Source organism: Macaca nemestrina, chromosome 12, assembly GCF_043159975.1.
Source record: "Macaca nemestrina isolate mMacNem1 chromosome 12, mMacNem.hap1, whole genome shotgun sequence".
NCBI classification, from domain to species: Eukaryota; Metazoa; Chordata; class Mammalia; order Primates; family Cercopithecidae; genus Macaca; species Macaca nemestrina.
The window spans coordinates 122,598,081-122,619,844 of NC_092136.1; the positions used below are offsets into that span (position 1 = coordinate 122,598,081).

The 21,764-nt window shown below is 41.8% G+C and overlaps 1 protein-coding gene across 1 annotated transcript in view; it reads left to right on the plus strand.

The window, feature by feature from the left end:
• Positions 1 to 6,323: 6,323 nt before the first annotated feature.
• The window catches only part of LOC105476333 (cytotoxic and regulatory T cell molecule), a 34,042-nt gene continuing 18,601 nt past the window's right edge, over positions 6,324 to 21,764 (plus strand). The window contains exons 1-3 of the mRNA XM_011732156.2: positions 6,324 to 6,479; positions 18,204 to 18,350; positions 19,845 to 19,997. Coding sequence (XP_011730458.1) covers positions 6,434 to 6,479; positions 18,204 to 18,350; positions 19,845 to 19,997 — 346 coding nt within the window. The 5' untranslated portion in view covers positions 6,324 to 6,433. The remainder of the gene's footprint in view (positions 6,480 to 18,203; positions 18,351 to 19,844; positions 19,998 to 21,764) is intronic.

Here is a 21,764-nt window from a genome sequence, read left to right on the forward strand (position 1 = left end):
CTCTTCTCTGATGGTTAATCTTGCCTTGTTATTTGATGAGATACTTACAGAGGAGGTCTTTTTTTATTATTATTATTATTTTGAAATGTAGTCTCACTGCAATGCCCAGGCTAGAGTACAATGGCACGATCTCAGCTCACTGCAACCTCTGCCTCCCAGGTTCAAGCAATTCTCCTGCCTCAGCCTCCTGAGTAGCTAGGATTACAGGCACCTGCCACCACGCCCAGCTAATTTTTTTATTTTTAGTAGAGACAGAGTTTCACTATATTGCCCAGGCTGGTCTCAAAAACATGAGCCACTGCACCCAGCCCAAAGGAGTCTTAAGACAAATTGCATTTCTTTTGAAGGCAACTTCCAGAGAGAGCCCCTCTCTGGACTCGGGGGAGAAAAGCAAGAGAAGGTTAGAAAACCCTGGGTGCTGAGGCAGCTTCTCAGACTTTCCTAGTTTCTTTAATTCAAAAGTGTTCAGCACCATATTTTGGCGTATTGTTCTCTGAATCACAATAATAATGGTAAAAATTGATGTGTTGGTTGAATTCTGTAGCTTGTCTAAGATGTTGCCTTAATGATTTACCACTTTCCTTTGTATAACTCTTTATAATTAAAAAAACAAAAACAACAACAACAAAAAACACTTTCTCATTTGATCCTCATAACAATTTTACAAAGTAAGGAGATCAGGTATTATCAACTCATTGAATGAAACTAAGATACTGAGCTTGTGGATTCATTCATCATTCTGTAATACTTATTGAACACTATGTTTCCAGCAGAGCAGCAGGCTGGAGCTATAGTGGCAAATAAGAGTGCAAGGCCCCTGCTCTCATGAAGCGGGAGAGAGAGAAGAATACATAGATAAACAAGATAATTACAGATTTTGATAAATGCTCTTTAGGAAATAAATTGGGTAATATGATAGAAAGTAACTTTGAAGGGATGTAGAGCAGGGGTTACACTCTTAGATAGGGTATGGTGTCCCTGAACAGGTGATGATGAAACCAACAGTTAAAACTGAGCAGGAGCTGGTTGTGCTGAAGACCTAAATGAGGAGGGTATGAGGAAGCTGTACATACAGAAGCCCTCACATGGGAAGAAACTAGCTGGGTTAGAGCAGAAGAGGCTGGGGAGCTAAAGCGTAGTAAGCATGATAGAAAGTGGGGGGCACACCCAAAGACATGGGGTCTTATAGACCAGGAGTCAGCAAAGTATTGCTTATTGTGCAGAATCTCACTCATGAGCAGAATCTGGCCCACAGCGTGTCTGTACAGCTGCAGGCTAAGAATGATTTTTAGCTTTTCAAATCTTTGGGGGGAAAAAAAGCAAAAAAAAAAAAAAAGAATGATATATGAAATTAGAGTTCCAGTATATATAAATAAAGTTTTATTGGAACACAGCCTCATTCATTCATTTATGTATTGCCTATGGCTACTCCAGGATACAAGCGCAGAGTTGAGAAGTAAAACTATTTAAAAATGTTTATACTTGGCCCCTTGCAGAAAAAGTGTGTTGATCTCATCATAGACCATGGTGAAACATTTGGATTTTATTCTAAATCTGCAGAATCCAGCACAAAAACTATTTTACCTGACATAACAATTCATAGATTGGTGGCATCCAGTGGCTGGCAAAGTAACAGCCAGCATTTGAGTGCTTGTATTTATCAGGCACTTTTCTAAGTACTTCACATGTGTAAGCTTTTTAAATCTTCTCACCAACTCTGTTCGGTAGAAACTATGATTCCCAATTTATGAAAGAGGAAGTTGAGTCTTAGAAAGGTTCAATAATTTGCACACAGTCACACGTCTCATGAGTGTTAGAGCTGAGACCAGGACCATGTCAGCCTGGTTCCAGAGCCTGGACTAATCATGGAAAATGTTTTTTGAAAGACATTTCAATGAAAATATTGCAGAAGCCTAAGGCATCTTGGGGATGCTCATGTTCTTCAGAATACAGTTTGGAAACCACAGCTTTCATCTAATCTCATTTACAGATGAAGACACCAGAGCTGGTCACTTATCTGGGCAGAGCTCCATGAGCTGGGGCCTGAAGCTGGCCCTTGCTATCCTGTGGTATATTCTCCAAAACCACAATTGCTTTCTGAAATCACCTCATGTTTGGGTTGTTTTCAGAATGATCTATTTCACTAGACTAAATAAAGTTTCTACCCTCACGAAAGCCCAGGTTCACAATGGCAGGTTTTTCAGGCAGAAGCCTTCAGAACAAAAGCCAAATGATCCCTTCCTCCTCCCAGCACACCTAACCTACCACAGTTCCTGTGGGGAGGAGATGCTGCTCCAGCCACCTGAGGTCTGCAGATTTATGGAGGATGTTTTTTGTGCCAAGGTGCTAGGTATTCGGGGTATTATTATATATTTAATTTAACCCTCCGTGAGTGCCACACAAAGAACGTGTGATCCCGGGTGAGCTGATTCTCTTCCACTGAGGGCAAGTATAAAAATGTGAAGTCTCTCAAAGGAATCTCATAGACAAAGCAAAAGATATATGTGTGTGTGTGTCTGTGTGTATCACGGATTCACTGTGTCACTTCAGGCAAACTTCTTAATTCTTCTTTTTTTTTTTTTTTTTTTGGAGACAGAATCTCGCTTTGTCGCTCAGGCTGGAGTACAGTGGCGCGATCTCGGCTCACTGCAACCTCTGCCTCCCAAGTTCAAGCAATTCTCCTGCCTCAGCCTCCCAAGTAGCTGGAACTACAGCTACTGTAGTCTGGCTGTAGTCTGGCTAATTTTCCGTGTTTTAGTAGAGATGGGTTTTCACCGTGTTGCCCAGGCTGGTTGCAAACTCCTGACCTCAAGTGATCCACCTGCCTTGGCCTCCCAAAGTGCTGAGATTACAGGCATGAGCCACCACGCCCGGCCAATTCTTCATTTTTAAAAATGATACAATCCAACTTTCTCAGCTCCTGCCTTATGATTCCTGGACAGTCATCTCAGGCTATAATTACTCTTCCCATTTTACAGGTGAGGAAACTGATTCCAACAGGCAGGTAATGTGCTTAAGGCTACACAGCTGCTAGTGACAGGGCCTAGGGGCCAAGCCTGGGCCTGTCTGCTACTCACTCCCATGCTCATTCCACTAAGCTCCTACTACTCCTAGGAAACTTTTCTCTGAATCAATAATTAATTTCAAAGGCTGCTGCTCTGGCTTAGAAACTCCCCAGTGACTTTGTGCAACAACAGTGCTCAGAAAACCTCAACGCTGGGTGTGAATTATCTGAGGCATCTTCTGGGAGATGCAGGCAGGCCCACCTCTTACTCTGACTTGGGAAAGGCCACGATTCTTCACAGGAGCTGTGAAATGTCAAGAAGCAAGTGTAGGCCTCTTTTGTAAATGCAACAAAAAACCCAGTGGCTTCTAGACACAGGGAAATCCCCTGTTTTCTGACCCCTTAAAACAGTTCATCTTTAGCCTGTTTAACAAATGTCTTCTTTTTCATGTTTGCACCCCCCTCACCCCCAAAACTCATGTTGACAAGGGTGATGATGAAAAATAGAGAGGATGTTTGTTTATTTCTCCAAAATATGTCCCCCTCTGCCACCCCACCAGATGTTACTTCCTATTAGTATTGAAACCAAATATGAAGATTTCATGAAACAGAGATCAAAATGACAAACTAGCTATCAGTTGTGAGGTCTCCCACATACAAGGTGGTCAGTGGACTCTTTTCCATTAGAAAAGAGGTAGACCACTTATTACCCTCCAGCCTCATCTTTTTCTCCCAATTCACTGAGCGGCTACAATCTGCTGCCCTCTCCTGTTGAATATTCCATAAGCTGCAGGCTGAAGTGGGGGTAATGAGAACAGGGACCCTGGAAAGCACACATATATGTCGTCCACCAGTTCACCATGTAGCATTTCCCCCACCAACCGTTCTTAATGTCCGAGTCCAGTGGACTACTGTGACATTTGTCAAGGTTTTCAACCAGTTGAATATAGCACCCGTGGATGAAAAGGATACACTCACCATTGTCCAAAGTGCAATTTAAAGTAAGCTCTTCTCTAACGCTCTGGGGAAATTGTAAGTCAAACATCTTTTTAGACTTCAGAGCAAAAAGAGTAGCATTTACATCTCAAATAAAGAGTCCATTTAGTCTTTCATTCACTCACTCATTGACAACCTATGTCAAGTGTTGTTTTGGGTCAGGTTTTGGGGAAACAGATGCTGAGACAGAGATCTGTGTGCCGAAGTTTATAGACAAGTACTCTCAGTGACAAGAAGGAAGCAAGATGGGGAATCAGTAGAGGCTGGACTGAGGTGCAGTTACAAAAGATCTCAGCTGATCCTGATCCCTTGGGGAGCTTCAGAGTTGCTCCACCTCAAGGCAAGGGAAAAGGGCCTTGACACCCCCTCATGGATGCCCTATGGAGGAACTGTGACCCTGGGTAAACCGTTCTCTTCTACTGAGGACAAGTATAAAAATTAGAAGTTCCTGGATGGAATGTTACGAGCAAAGGGGAAAAAATCAAAAAACGAAAAATTTGAAAGACGAAATATTTTGTTTTGGAGGTTTCTTTTACTTTTATTTTTTTAAGACAGGGTCTCACTTTGTCACCCAGATTGCAGTATGGTGGTGTGATCATGTCTCACTGCAGCCTCAACCTCCTGGGTTCAAGCAACCCTTCCACCTCAGCCTCCCAAGTATCTGGGGCTACAGGCATGCACCACCACGCTCAGCTAATTTTTGTATTTTTTGTAGAGATGAGGGTCTCACTATGTGGCCCAGGTTGGTCTTGAACTCCTGGCCTCAGATGATCCTCACACCTCAGCCTCCCAAAATGCTAGGATTACAGGCATGAGCCACTGTGCCCAGCCAACAAAATATCTGAAAGACATTTTTGATGAGTAAGACTTTTCCTACCCAAGCTATCATCAAATTTATCAGAATATTAACATTAATTTCAATTAGAACCAGTAAGTAGTGTTTCCTTTAAATTTTCCAAGCATTGCAGACTGATCTCTGTTTTCTAAACATAAACCTACTAATATTTTGCTGTGTGCCCCTGGAAAAACTAAATTACATCTATCTCAACTTGTCCAATTAATGAAAATTAACTACCAAAATTGTTCGTATGTACACTGTCTCCCCCACTAGATTATATTCTCCTAAAAAACAAGGAATTTATGTTTTTTATTTGAGCACGTCTCAAAGTAGTGCATACTAGATGTTGTATAGGTGACAAGATGAATGGGTGGATAGAAAGAAGGTTGGATACATATGGATGGACATATGTATAGATAGATGGGTGGGTGAATGGATGAATGGGTGGGTGAATGGATGAATGGGTGGGTGGAGAGATGGATGGGTGGTTGGGTGGATGGATGAGTATATGCATGTATAGATAGATGGTTGGCTGAAAGAATAGGTGATGGACGGATGGATGGATGGATAGATGGATCGATGGATAGATGGATGGATGGATGGATGGGTGAATGGATGGATAGGTGGATAAATGGATGGATGGATGGCTGGCTGGCTGGCTGGCTGGCTGGATGGATGGATGGATGGATGGATGGATAGATGGATGGGTGAATGGATGGATAGGTGGATAGATGGATGGATGGCTGGCTGGCTGGCTGGCTGGATGGATGGATGGATGGATGGATGGATAGATGGATGGGTGAATGGATGGATAGGTGGATAGATGGATGGATGGATGGATGGATGGATGGATGGATGGATGGCTGGATGGATGGATGCATGGATGGATAAATGGATGGCTGGCTGGCTGGCTGGATGGATGGAGAGCTGGATGGATGTATGGGGAATGAGTGGGAAGGTCATACATGAGTGAGTGGGGTGGATGGATGGATAAATGGATGGGTGGATGGATGGGTGGATGAATAGATTTGTATTTGTGAGTGGGTGGATGAAAAGATGGGTGGATGGGTGGGTGGACAGATATATGGATTTCAAAAATGAGTATATATATGAATGAATGAATTCATTCCCTGACAACAATTATAAATTGATGTCAGCATTAGAAATATAATATTCCCAAAGGTTGAGCAAAAATTGTCTAATTGTATTTATCTAATAAACTAGAAAAGTCAAAATAAGGATGACATCACTACACAGGGACATTTTACAGTATTTCTCTCACCCATCCTCCCTCTAAAAACCTTTGTAACTAGTTGATTTACCAGTACTACCCACTTGTGGTAAAACAATTTTTGTCACCAACACATCACTCACACTTCTCTACCATCAAGATAATACATGTGGTCCCCAAAATGTTCCACCAGGAGGTGTTTTGGGGGCAGTTAACTAAGAGGGGGCTTCCAGACAGGTGGAGGAGTTGATATACATGAGGTCACAGATCTACTCCCTCTCCCCCTTCAAAAGAAACTAGTTGGCTCCATTTGTCTCAGAATCTAGAGGAAGTTGACGAAGGTGCCACAGCAGCACAGCACAATATGTGGTGGGGAGTTTTCAGCTTGCTGGCTTGGTTCCCCTTACAAGGTAAGGACTTAGAGTCATTATTTTTGTTGTTGCTCAGCTGACCTAATGTTTTGCCAATCTACCTATCAGCCAGTCAACTGCATTTACAGAGGAGCTGCTGTAGAAGACAACCCAGGTAACTGCTCATACTTTCCAAGCCATGCTCAAATCATGCATCTGAGGGATGTTACTGCATTTATTTGATCTCTTGTTCAATGGCTAAAGAGTATAGAAAGGATCACTATAGTGTGTGTCTCTGTGGGTCCTATGTTATAGCAAGATGTAACAAGCTTATTAGGCTCTGTCTTTTAAGGGTATACCAGTTGAGAGAGCATCCACATTGAATTTTAAAATTTCCTTGCTGTATAAATCTTAACCAAATGATTTAATCTCTTTGAAACTCAGTTTCTGCATCTTAAAATAAAAATGATAAAAACGTTCGATCCACCAAACTCCCTGGATTGTTAGAAGGATCAAATTTCAAATGTGAAAGCACTTTGAAAATGATACAGTGCTGTACAATACTTACCTAGCTCAGAGGTAATAATGAGAGCAATGAAAACTTCATGTTTATTTTTAAAGAGTAAGTTATATTTTACATTTTACTGTAATTTTCAAATTTGGGTTTTAGTGCTTAATCCTAATGTAGCATTATGAAAATTAAGGATAGAAACAGTTACTTTTTTGAAGCAGGTCAAATTATTTTCTACCCCAAAGAGTGGGGGCAGGGGTGTAGGAAGGGACTCCTGTTGTCCTTCAGTCTCTGCAGTTGTATCAGATTCATGCAAAGGACATTACTCATAAATCCACTCAAAAATTTTGCTTTTTGTGTGTTTGTTTCCAAATACTGAATCTGTAGTTCTGTTTCATGAAATGCACCTATCCTTCCAAATCAACATTTAATCTAGCATGGCATCTGAAGGACGCTACTTTAAAAAACTCGATTTCCTATTTTACATGGTACTTCAATTCCCTATTTCATATACTTCAATTAATGCCTTCTTTTTTTGGTCCCTGTACCCTGAGGCACTTAATAAGGATTCAATTTTGGTAATGAATAATATTATTTTCTTCAATAAGTGGCTTAAAGAATAGCTAATACATTCAGAAAAAGTACATTTAGACAGCTAAAATTAGAATGATTTCAATTTTTCCAGAGTTTAAAGCCTTTAACTGACCTTAACTTTTTTAGGCTTTGAGTTATTGCCTCATACAAAAAAACTCATAAAAATACATTTTTTAAAATATAGCAAAACTTATGTTTCAAGGTAAACCTTAATTACTTAAATATTATTTATATGGAGAGGAAAAATATTTATTGTTTCACACACAGTGTTGAGTACTCTATGTTAATTACACTTAATCATAGCGGAAGTACTGAAGTAGTAGGTACTAATATCCCCAATTTAAAGATGAGAAAAGAAGTTAATGTAACCTGCCCAAGTTTTCAAGCTAGAATATGACAACATAAATATCAGCCTATAAAGCACACAGTAAAAATATTTATTTCATGAAACTTTTAATTCGTGTGTGTGTGTATGTGTGTATATGTGTGTGTGTATGTGTGTGTGTGTGTGTATGTATGTGTGTATGTGTGTATGTATGTATGTGTGTATGTGTGTGTATATGTGTGTGTATGTGTGTGTGTATATGTGTGTGTATGTGTATGTGTGTGTATGTGTGTGTGTATATGTGTGTGTATGTGTGTATGTGTGTATGTGTGTGTGTATGTGTGTGTGTATGTGTGTGTGTATATGTGTGTGTGTGTGTGTGTATATGTGTGTGTGTGTGTGTGTGTGTGTGTGTACTAGGTTGTGACAGAAAATGTGTTTATTAATGTGGATCAAAAGTTGGAAAACCACTGACTTTCACAATTTGGAGGATTCAATATTAAAAAGTCCTCATTTGAAAACTCGTTCAACGGGCCACCCGAGGGCATCTAAGCTCAATGGCATTTGAGCAGTGGCTGCCACATTCATTTAACCTTGCTCAAGCCCATCCCAGATGTAATTAGGAGAGGAGTTGACCATGTTGCTTTCTTGTCAGCAAAAAAGGCAGCAAATCATCAGTTTTGGCAAATCTATAAGCTGTCAGCTGATTTTAGCAAATTAAATTATGGGAAGATCACTGTGACTGCTTCTACAGTGTAACTTCTATGGCTGCCAAAAATTTATGGAAAAAAAAGTCACATAGTTTGAGAGCCTGCCCTCTTTTCAAGGCTACTCCCAGAATAAATAGTCTTAGGATTGGTAAAAACACCATAAAAATGAAGCATTTTTCAAAATTCATCCCATTAACTTACATTGTAGACAATGAAAATGTCAAATCCAAAAAATTTTGAACCCTCTATTTTCATTGTTTTGTGGAGGGTAGGATGCAGAAAACAAAGGAAAATTGCAAATTGAGTAGTTCTTTTCGTATTTTCTTTGCCCAGGAAAAAGTCACATGTTAGATGACATGTTGAGACAGCTTCTTTAAAATGTACTAAAAATAATTTGATTCTGACAAGTCTGATTTATTTTTATACCTGCAATTTTCTCTATTGATTCAATCTAAAAATAATAAAAATCTTTTTTTGTGATGATCTGAATTAAAACACATTTTTGCTTAACACCTCATGGCAGTCATGTAACTAGGACTCTGATGTGAGAATTAATGCATTGCATGTCTCTAACTTTAACTTAGCCCTAGTCTTTATTATTTGATATAACAGTTAAAGAGCAAAGTTAGCATCCTATTAAAATATTTATTCCTAATACATACATTTACTCTTTTTTTTTTTTTTTTTTTTTTTGAGATGGAGTCTGAGTCTTGCTCTGTCACCCAGGCTGGAGTGCAGTGGTGCGATTTTGGCTCACTGCAAGCTCCGCCTCCTGGGTTCACACCATTCTCCTGCCTCAGTCTCCCAAGTAGCTGGGACTACAGTCACCCGCCACCACTCCCGGCTAATTTTTTGTATTTTTAGTAGAGACAGGGTTTCACCATGTTAGCCAGGATAGTCTCGATCTCCTGACCTCATGATCTGCCTGCCTCAGCCTCCCAAAGTGCTGGGATTACAGGTATGAGCCACCAAGCCCGGCCTATTTACTCATTTTTATCCACTAATTCAACCAATATCTAAAATTTTACATTATGCTAAAATGAATGAATGGTAAATATCTTTTCCATGGGGAGTTTGTAATCTATCTACAGAGAAATACCTGTAACCAAATAATTATAAAGTAATGTGCTAAGTGCTATAATAGAAGTATATCTCAAGCCTTTGGGAAACTAGGGGAAAGACATTATGGGGAAAAGGGAGGCTAAGGCCTGTTTTGGAAGTTTTGACAAAAGTTGTGTAATTTGAGTTGAGTCTTTAAGTTGAGTCTTGAGTTGGGTCTTAACGTTGAGTCTTGAAGGAGATAAGAAAGGCATTCCAGGCCAAAAGAATATCATAGACAAAGACAGACTATCTTCTGGAGCCTGGAACTTTCTGGAAACAGCAAGTGGCCATCCATATACAAGGACTATCTGAAAAGGAGTATCAGGACATGACAAAGGAGGAGAACACAGGAGTCAAGTCAGCTGGAATTTGGGCCTGATTCCTATAGGCAATGGAAGCCATAGCAAATATTTGAATGAAGGAAGAGACATAATCAAATTCATGGGTTATATGTTTGTTTGTTTGTTTGTTTGTTTGTTGAGATGGAGTTTCATTCTTGTTGCCCTGGCTGGAGTGCAATGGTGCAATCTCAGCTCCCACAACCTCCACCTCCCAGGTTCAAGCAATTCATCTGCCTCAGCCTCCCAAGTAGCTGGGATTACAGGTGCCTGCCACCCTGCCCGGCTAATTTTTTGTATTTTTAGTAGAGACGCGGTTTCACTGTGTTGGCCAGGCTGGTCTCAAACTCCTGACCTCAGGTGATCCACCAGCCTCAACCACCCAAAGTTCTGGGATTACAGGCGTGAGCCACTGTGCCCAACCTCAAATTCATGTTTTTAAAATGTAATCCTAGAACCAGATGATGATGATGAATTACAGAGAAGAGAGACTAGAACTAAGTTATTACAATGGTCCAGGAAAGAAATGATGGAGTCCTTAAGTAAGGCAACAATAATAGTGACAAAAGAGGAATAAATTGATTAAAGAGATGTTTTAGAGAAAGAAGAGTTTGGACCACCTCTCAAATATCTGGTGTGCAGTGGTTGGTGATGACATTAATTTATATAAGCGAACTCTAGAATGGGGCAGGTGGTATATCTGTGTTAGACATGGGTAGAGCATGGGGACAGTAGAGATAATATATCTGTGTTAGACATGGGTGGAGCATAGGGACATGTAGAGTTTGGGGTCTTTGCAGGACAAACTTGCTCTGCTCTGGTTTTAAATTTCTGGCATGTAAAAACTAGGTTATTAAGGCAAGAAAAGGAAAGAATATTTTATTCTTTTCTCAGTCTACATGATAACCTATAGTAGAGGTAAAGATTACACATGTGAACTTCCAAAATCTTGGGAAAGAACGAAGAATCTTAAGAACTGCACTGGTTTTATCTATGTGTACTTTGGTAGGTGGCTGTTACTGCTGCTTGTCCTTTTGTTTGGGAGTAGATCACATGTGCTTGGGTGTAAAGTCATCCACTGATAGGACAATTAGTTCATGGGATTTGGGGTGGTGATGATGGTGAAGGTCACAGGTTCCATTTCCATATATAAACCAGTCACAATCTATAGCCCCAGGATCGGCTAGCAATCTCATAACACATGGCCATGCATGGATGGATGAATTCAGTCACGGAGATAATGACAAAGCCCAGAAGTCAATAATCCATTCCGTAAACACAACCTACCAGTAGGAAGTGGTGACCTCACAGGAGAAACACCACAGTCATTCATTGTCAAGCTCTGTATGCTCAGCATGTGGGGAGCCATGCAGGGCTAATTTGCAGATAAGAACTCTGAAGCTCAGATAGGACTAGGAAGTCGGTGTATGACACTCGGGGTCTAATAAGAAAGTTTAAAGGTGAATGGGGATGTACATGTCTCTAGAGCCTACAGAGGAGGAAGTGGTAAGCAAGGAAGAGATCTCACACCCTATCCCTCTGACAACAAAGGTGAAAGTCTGACTCCAAACTTAGGTGAAAGAAAAGTCCAAAGAAGTTCCAATTTAGTTTCCAATGGCAATGAGGAGACCATGGGGAACTTGTCCTTGGAAAATGTGCCACCAAAACTTAGGCACAGCATCCTGCTCATCCTCCTTTAACAAAACTACAAACATTGAAACATATTTTTAAGCAATACAGCCTAAGCAAAGCTGGGTGGGTCTGTGGCTTCTCACTGGGGCTATTCTTCCCTTCTACAGTGATTTCCTGTTTCTAAATCAAACATGGGGTCTACATGATAATACTGCAAGATAAGCAGAACTGTAAAGCCAAAAGTGAGGCTTGGTGCAAAGAGTAAAGGAAACAACTGATATTCTATGCCTCAAACACAGCCCTTTCTATATGAAACTCAGGCATCCATAGTGTGGTCAATAGCAGGCTGATACTGAATTCTCAAGAAGTGCAAACATTAATCTTAAGACATACAGTACTTTAGCATGTAATAAAAAGCCAAACTATATTTCATCACAATTTTTAAAATGTTGTAAGAATTAAATTATACCATTTAATTCATAAGCATGCATCCTATGAAAGAGAAAAATGATACATACAACCTTAAAATGGCAGACATTTATTCCTAAACAGGCTGCAGATAAATCTCACCACTCCCATCTTACCCAACACAGGCTTTCTGTTTAGACCATCATTTTACCAAAGGTAAGAACATTGGCAAAACTTCTGTCAATGTCTAGTCCCCAAGGATGAAATTAGGGCATGTTTCTTAACACTAGTCTTTATTCTATCATTGATTCAATGTGTAACTTTCTTCCAGTAACTTCTTTCCTGTTTCTCAGAATTTTTATTAACAACAGGAGAACAAAGATATCTGTCAATCACCTACATTATAGTGCCATCATGAAAACTAGCATTAAGCCAGAACTTTTCAAGCTCACCTTGTAATAGTTTCTGTAAAGAATGAATTTTAGAGAAATATAAAACATAGTCATTGTCCTCTAGAAACTTCAGTCTATTTATAGGAATCAAGACAGTGCACAAGAACTAGTGAGTGAATCGGGAAGCATCACAATGCTATGGAAGTTAGACAGTTCTAGATTCAAATCTTGGCTCAAAAAATGCTTAACCTCTGAGCTTTGATGTCCTCATCTGTGAAATGGGAATAACAACACCTCCTTTACGGAGTTATTGGTTTTGGGCCTGAGTAACTGGGCTATTTGCTGGTGGTGAAGTCTCAAATAACACATTTAGGGGGAAGAGTATCAGGAGTTTGTGTTGTACTTGTTAGGCGTTCAGACTTGTAACTGATCATCAGAAAAGTGATGAGGCCAGATGAGATGACCTACGGAGTGAGTATAGAGAGAGTCTATCCAGGATCTGACCTCCGTTGTGTGGAGGGCAGATTGATGAGAAGAACCCGGAAACGGAGCTGAGCAGCAGCAGCAGCCAGTGAGTTAGGAGGGGAGTCAAAGAGACTGACATCTAGGGAACCAAGTAAAGACACTGATTTAAGGAGCAGAGAGTGATCATTTATGGCAAAGGCACACCATAGATTGAATAAGATATGGTCTGAGAATGGAGCATTGGTTTGAGCAATGTGAAGGTCTTTGGCAACCTTGACAAAGAGCTATTTCAACGAAATAGTGGAGTTGAAAACCTGGTCAGAAAACAAAGAGCGGGATAAACAAGTATAGATAGTTCTTTAGAAAAATGTTTCAATAAAAAAGAGGGAAGGCAGGGCATGTGGCTCATGCCTGTAGTGCCAACACTTTGGGAGGCAGAGGCGGGTGGATCACTTTAGGACAGGAGTTCAAGACCAGGACAACATGGTAAAACTCCACCTCTATACTAAAAATACAAAAATTAGCCAGATGTGCTGGCAGATGCCTGCAGTCCCAGGTACTCGGGACGCTGAGGTAGGAGAATTGCTTGAACCCAGGAGGTGGAGGTTGCAGTGAGCTGAGATCATGTTACCGCACTGCAGCCTGGGTGACAGAACGAGAATCTGTCTCAAAAAAAAAAAAAAAAAGAGGGGCATAGGGGAGTATAGGGGAGTATAGGGTAGTAGCTGGAAGGAACTGTGATATTTTGTTTATGCATTTTAACATGGGAGAAATAGTATACATTTGTGTGCTGATGAGAATGACAGTTTTTTTTTTTTTCTTAATGTTTTGTAGAGACAAAGTCTTATTATGTTTCCCAGGCTGGTCTCAAACTCCTGGCCTCAAGTGATCCTCCCACCTTGGCCTCCCAAAGCGCTGGGATTATAGGCGTGAGCCACCACATCCAGCCAAAGAAAAAAACAATTAGAGAAAAAAAACAATGAAGGTAGAATTATTTTTGTACCAAATCATCTTCTGAAAGATGGAGCAACACAGAAGGGAATTCCTAGAGTAAATAAATGGGATGAAACCTGGTGCCCAAGTGGAGATACCAGGTACCCATTCCATTCACAGTGATGGAGGGCAGGCCAAGTATGCAGGATCTAAAAGCAAGTAGATGTGACTTGGGGATGACATTGACAAACACATATGCAAATAAGTTAGTGTTTCAATAGCAAACAATTTATGTGATGAAGAGAGGAGAGAAGTGAGAAAACATGTTATTATTTAATTTAGTTTAATTTAATTTTGAGATGGAGTGCAACGGGCTGGAGTGCAATGGCACGAACTCGGCTCACTGCAACCTCTGCCTCCCAGGTTCAAGTGATTCTCTTGCCCCAGCCTCCCGAGTAGCTGGGATTACAGGTGCCCGCCACCACGCCAGGCTAATTTTGTATTTTTAGTAGAGACAGGTTTCACCATGTTGGTCAGACTGGTCTCTAACTCCTGACCTCAGGTGATCTGCTCACTTCGGCCTCCCAAAGTACTGAGATTACAGGCCTGAGCCACCGCACCTAGCCATAATTTTATTATTTCACAGAGTTCTAACACCTCTGCCTGTCTGCCTGTCTGTCTCTCTCTGTCTTTTCATCAAATAATGATTGTGTACCATGAACTGAGTGGTATGATTAACTACACCCTTGGTTGGAATCTAAGGTCCAAAATAAAAAGACCTCATGATCACCGTTTGCTCCTCAAAATCTTTAATCCTCCTGAACTGTTCCCATTTAGGTTTACTGTGACTGGAACTGCTTCTTCCTTAATGTCTACTAGGACCTTAGAATGTTTAATAATAAATAGTCCCATAACACTGGGGAAGGAGATCCCTAGTGAAGAGCTGCAGAGCTACAAGGCGTTGGCTTTTGACACTGACTCTTTCCACTTTTCTTTATAAAGCACGAGTCAGCTCAGCTCTTCATATAATTATCAGGCACTACATACCAAGTGAAAGCAGCATGTCATGCTCACCTTGGACTAAGTACTATACTAGATTGTTTACTTTTTTTTTTTTTTTTTTTGAGACGGAGTCTCGCTCTGTCGCCCAGGCTGGAGTGCAGTGGCTGGATCTCAGCTCACTGCAAGCTCCGCCTCCCGGGTTCACGCCATTCTCCGGCCTCAGCCTCCCGAGTAGCTGGGACTACAGGCGCCCGCCACCTCGCCCGGCTAGTTTTTTGTATTTTTTTAGTAGAGACGGGGTTTCACCGTGTTAGCCAGGATGGTCTCAATCTCCCGACCTCGTGATCCACCCGTCTCGGCCTCCCAATGTGCTGGGATTACAGGCTTGAGCCACCGCGCCCGGCCAGATTGTTTACACTTTTTAAAAACATTTTCTCAATGACTCTATGAGATGAATACTATTGTTTTTCCTATTTTTATGGTAAGAAAACTCACACACATAAATTGCCCAAGTTTGTGCTGTTAGTAGTGGAGGAGCCAGGATTCCAACCCAGTCAATGTGGCTCGTGTGTGTGTGTTACCACTACATCCCATGCCACCCAGGTTAGGGACGCAGAGATGATTATAAACAGCTCCTCTCTGCAACAGGTTCAGATGGTACAAAGCCTAAGGGTCTATTGACAGATAAGACAATCAAGAGCAAGAATGTTCTCAGAAAGCTTGAACCCTCACTCCAAACTTATCAAATAAGACTGATGAGGGAGAATATGAAATCTGAACTTTGGTTCCAAAATGAAATGCATCATCAACACAGGATAGGGAGACGTGATGTGACACAAATTCTCTGAAGAAGTTCTGGGTGTTTTGGGTGACTGCCTCAACAGGAGCCTAGTGAGATGTTACAGCTCAAGGGTGAAACCCTGGGCTTAATAGAACAAGGAAGTCCAGAGGGTGGATGGCAATGCAAGTGAACGTCCCCCTATGCTCTTGCCAGCTCTGATGACACATGAGTCCCCTGTCCCATGCAGAGACATATTTTTGGAGGGACATTGACAAACTACAGTATATTCACATGTGGCTGTTGGGAAGTGGTGAAGAAATGCTAATGAAACTAAAGGCAAAGTTTCTTTCATTATTTGACCATGCTATGGAAAAGACATTTATCTTCGGAAGACCCAGTCCAACTAAGGGCATAAGGGCTTGGACACAGTGGTACAGTAGAATGTCTTCTGGAAGTCTTTGAAAGTGAGATTGATACTCATCTTCCTGTTCCATGTGGTTTTTCAGCAGCAGAGAGTTGGTCCTAAGTATCTGAGGAGCAGCCACAGAGCTCTGGAATTTTATTCATTACACTGCAAATGTGGGCTCTGGGAACAGGATGCTCTGAACACGTAGGCCTGGGGTCAGGAGAACCGATGTGTGGGCCCCACCAAGAATTCCGAGTTAATTAGTAGTGAATGAGGCCAGGACACAAACTCCCTCAGTGAGTCTAATGTACTGCCAAGGTGGAGGACCACTGGCTTTCCTACCTTCTTAATATGGATGTCATGAGGACACAAAATAGGGACTTACTGGCTTCTTAAACCTTTACTATCAGCAAAAATCCCTTAGAAGAAATTCTATTGTCATTCTCTATTAATATCCTTATGACTCAATTATGGATTGATGTCACAGAGAAGAATATTTCCAAATGGCCAAACCTAAGCAGAATTCTGGCCTTATGCCCCAATGCTTTTTTTGGAAAGCACAGATCTCTTTTTATTGCCTCCTTGTTGTTCATTTTGGTATTGGTGGATGATATGGGTGTTTTTCCATTAGAACTTCAGCAAACAGTTTCCCATGAAAGCTTACAGGAACACAATACAATAATTCTGGGTTATTTCTGCTAGAGGCTAGATTCAAATTAATGACCTAGGAATGGAACAAACAAAAAAGTAGACGCCAATTAATTCCCAGAGCTCTCCAAAGCACTTTTCCTAACACTTAAAATTTATCACAAGAAAATAAACTCTCCTGGTTTCTTTTTTGTTGTTGTTGTTACGGTTTAAGATGATGCAGTAAAACTTGTTGTATTTGCTATTCATAATTTATAGCCCCACGGTATTCTTCTGTTTATAAAAGTGTTTTATACCTTCATTGATAAGAATTGCCTTTTCCTCAGGAAAAATAATTTCATTTAAAATATGAAGGCATAATGAATGGCAATAAGCATGCCAAATCAGTAGGAATGCCAGTTTATTTTTCCATCAATTTCTTTTTTGGGGAGATAAATGTGAGCTACTTAGAACCAATTGTTCATCATTCTCTGGGGGTTGTGATTTGGAGAAATTAGACTCATGTTTGTCTGCAGAAAGCTCGGCTGTGGAATACTGAATTGAATGAAATCTTAGGACATTCTCCCTCTGGTGTAGAAGCTCTCGGACAGGTGGGACTTAGCTACTTGCCCTGAACTCCGCAGTTCACCAGAGCACCATGATTACAACATTCTTTCTTAGAATCCTAGACACACAACTTGAAGGTACTAGATGCTCTTTTATAAGCTGAGGCCAGAAAGGTTGCATTTTCTGGGGTCTTGTGGCTTAGATAGGCTGACGTGGTTACATAAGCATGGCCTTTGCCATCCACAGCCCTGGGTACAGATCCCAGCTCCATGACCTCTGTGACCTTGAGCCTCTATTCCCTGGTCTGTAAAAGTGAGCACAATTCTTCCTTTCTGGGATTAGTTTGAAAATTAAATTCCAGCCGGGCACAGTGGCTCACATCTGTAATCCCAGCACTTTGGGAGGCCGAGGTGGGCAGATCACTTGAGGTCAGGGGTTTGAGACCAGCCCGGCCAACATGGTAAAATCGCGTCTCTACTAAAAACACAAAAACTAGCCAGGCGTGGTGGTACGTGTCTGTAATCCCAGCTACTCAGGAGGCTGAGGCACAAGAATTGCTTGAACCCAGGAGGCGGAGGAGGTAGTGAGCCAAGATCACACCACTGTACTCTAGCCTGGGCAACAGAGCGAGACTCTGTCTCAAAAAAAAAAAAAAAATTAAATTAAATACAGGTAAATGGCGTGGCACAGTTCCTGGCATATGGCAGAGCAAGTGCCCAACACTGGTTGAACTGTAGTTCGACCTTCCCTTTCTTTCGTCAAAATCCTACCCCTTCCTTCAGACCTGGTTCCAGGGTCCCTTTCTTCAAGAGATGTCATTACTGCTCCTGCTCTCAGTTCTTGCCTCTCCCCTCCCATTTTGTTTGTATTTGCTTATTTTTTGGTTTCTAGAAGAAATAGATAATACATGATTGAACGAATGAACGAGACAAAATCCCCGAGACAGTGTGGCCACCCCAGGCCTGACCATCCTCATTTCTCTTCCCCCCCAGAGGCCTCTCTGACTAACCACACAGAAACCATCACCGTGGAGGAAGGCCAGACGCTCACTCTAAAGTGTGTCACTTCTCTGAGGAAGTCCTCCTCCCTCCAGTGGCTGACCCCCTCAGGGTTCACCATTTTTTTAAATGAGTATCCTGGTAAGTGAAAGAAAGAAAGAAAAATGCCACCAGACCTCAACCTGAGGGATTTTCCAGCTGGACAGGTTGGTGGGACAGAAAGCCTGCATGAGTCACCCAAGGGGTGAACTCAGCCCACCTACTGTTACACGTGAATCATGCCTCCAAAGCCTGTTATTATAGACGCGGTGGCTTGCTGGGGGCAGGAACTGTGAAATGGAAACCCCACCAGAATGGTTGTTAAAGGGGGTTCAAATTACAAAGCACATTTCCATGTCCCCACTCCACACTCACATCACTTTTTCACTCTCAGTAACCATCCCACAACCACAGCACAATGACAGACAGGCAGCCAACTGCCTGGGAGCTCGGTTCTCATGCAGCCACCACCACCACCCCACATAGGAAGCCAGCTGCTTCATTTTCCATCTGAGCAATCCAAAGGCACATTACAAAGCTCCCTTCCAGATAGCTCTTCTTCTCCTGTTGGTCTTAACACAAAATCAAGATTTTTAAGCAATAGAAACAGACAGGATGTATTAATGTGGAAATGAGGACAGTCATTTCTTTCTTCACAAACACACATGAAGAAAGTACAAGATGTCTTGAGATGGAAAAAGACTCTTAAAAGTCTCTTGGGTTCATCTCTTTGACATTAGGCAGGGTTTTACTAAACCCTAGATCATTTTATATCTCCATTTAATATTGCTAACTCCCAAATACTTGAAAAAGTCTAAAACACATTTCAATCTTATTTACAAAGCAGAGCCTCTTAAAACATGTCATGCTGGCTGGGCGTGGTGGCTCATGCCTGTAATCCCAGCACTTTGGGAGACTGAGGCGGGCAGATCATTTTGAGGTCAGGAGTTCAAGACCAGCCTGGTCAACAAGGTGAAACCCTGTCTCTACCAAAAATACAAAAAAATTAGCTGGGCGTGGTGGAGCACTCCTGTAATCCCAGCTACTGGGGGAGGCTGAGGCAGGAGAATCACTTGAACCCAGGAGATGACAGTTGCAGTGAGCCGAGATAGTGCCACTGCACTCCAGCCTGGGCAACAGAGCAGGACTCTGTCTCTAAAAAAAAAAAATTGTTATGCTTTAAAAGCATTATTAGATACTGATGTGTTAACATAAAGAAGTATGTTATTTCAAGCTAAATCAACTAGTAATACTAGATTCCAGTAGAAGTAAATACTAACTGTCAAAAGTTCTGAGAGAAAAACATTTTAAATAGAGATAATTCTGTTACACAATGCTGTTTGCTGTTTTGTTTCTGGTTTCGGTAAACTAGGAGAGGAGGGACTCTCGGGTTTCTGCAGCAGAATGGCTTGATCTAGCTCAGTGGGTCCCCACCTGGAATGATCTTGCCTTCCAGTGGACACTGGACAAGGTCTGGAGATAGTTTTGATGGTGCCAAATGTAGAAAGTGGGTGGTACTTCTGGTATCTAGTGGGTAGAGACCAAGGATCCATCAGATACCTTTCCTCATAACAGCTCTATTTCCCTCTTGTACAGCTTTTAAAAATTCCAGATACCAGCTTCTTCATCACTCGGCCAATCAGCTCTCCATCAGTGTGTCTAACATAACCCTGCAAGACGAAGGCGTGTACAAGTGCTTACATTACAGTGACTCTGTGAGCACAAAGGAAGTGAAAGTGATTGTGCTGGGTAGGTACTTGCAAGTAAACCCAGTAGGGGAGCAATATGGATAGGAACACGATACGTCATTTTTAAACCGAACCTTTTAGTTTAAAAATGTTGCCTAGAGCAAGGCATTGCCTGGGACACCTCTGCCATCTTGTATTGAAAGGAAACAGAAGAGAGCATTTTGAGAAGCAAGCCCTAGACTGAACTGTGAACTTGAGAAATTTGTCTTTGACAGCAACTAAATTTTCTCTCCGGGGAACTAAAAGAAAAGAAAATTAATATCTGATGAGCTGCAACTATGTGCCAGGCACCATGTGAGGCTCTAGGGAACCAAAGATGAATTAGGCACGATCTCTGCCCATAAGGAGTCTGCACACCAGCTCGGGAAGGAAAACATGTATGCAAATGAAGTGGAACCTCGCGACAGCAAATCCTAAGATAGAATGAATTCAGATGTAGCTGCACTGCTTGATCTGCTCAAATCCTCTCTGCCAAACAATTCCTCTTTTCTGTAGGAGGGTGGGATTAGGAGGTGCAGATAAGAAGTGACAGCCTCCTAATTGCCTAGGACTCACTCAGTTCTACAGATGATCAGCTGTGTCCAGTACGTGTCTTACTATCCTTACTCGTTTTGTCTTTTGTGGCAGAGCAGATCGATTAAAAACATTGCTTTTTATTGATCTCTGAGTAACATCATCCCACATATCACACAAATGAATGTCTTAGACTTCTCTTGTTGAATTACTGCAGTGTGGTGCCTGCCATTGGGTAAAAGCATGATGGGAAAGTAGCTGGGGAGGAGTGGCTCTCGAGGGGGTTTTGAGAACCACCGTGACTCAGCTCAACGTTGTCTTTTTGTAAGGGAGCACACATCCTGGCTCGGCTGCTTGTGTGCCCTTCTGGGCTCTCTTAACACCCCATGCATACTCTGTCATTGCCCTCAACACATAATCTTTTCATTAACAGTTTAGGGGCTGAAGCTACCACCAGACTATTAGCTCCTTGAATCACATCTTTTTCATCTTCGTATTGCCAACAAGTAACACATCTAATGTATATTTGGAGCTAAGAAGTGCCTTTACGAGGTCTTGATGGCAGATGGGTGGGTGAGTTAAGAAAACGGGGAAGAGTTCAGTTCTGGACCGAAGTGAAAGTAGAATGGGAAAGAGGAAGAAGCAAGCCTAACTAAAAAGTATTTCTAAGACAGAGGTATAAAGAAAAAGACGAACGTGCCCTTTATAAGATAAACGCACCTTTTTTTTTTTTTTTTTTTTGAGATGGAGTCTCGCTCTGTTGCCCGGGCTGGAGTACAGTGGCGCGATCTCGGCTCACTGCAACCTCCCCTTCCCAGGTTCAAGCGATTCTCCTGCCTCAGCCTCCCGAGTAGTTGGGATTATAGGTGTGCGCCACTATGCCCAGCTAATTTTTGTATTTTTAGTAGAGATGGGGGTTTCACCATGTTGATTGGCCAGGATGGTCTCGATCTCCTGACCTCGTGATCCGCCTGCCTCGGCCTCCCAAAGTGCTGGGATTACAGGCGTGAGTTAACTCGCCCGGCCTCATAAATCACATTTTAAGAATTGTTGCTACATTGCTTGTTTGGGAATTTTCAGAGACTCACAACACACTGAGTAATACACATTCTGGCTTCAGCCAAAGTTGCTTTGCAAGCACATAAAAGCCCTTTAACATGGCTGTATTCTGGAACAGATTAAGTTAAAAACATGGGCCGGGCCCAGTGGCTCACGCTTGTAATCCCAGCACTTTGGGAAGTGGAGGTGGGCGGAT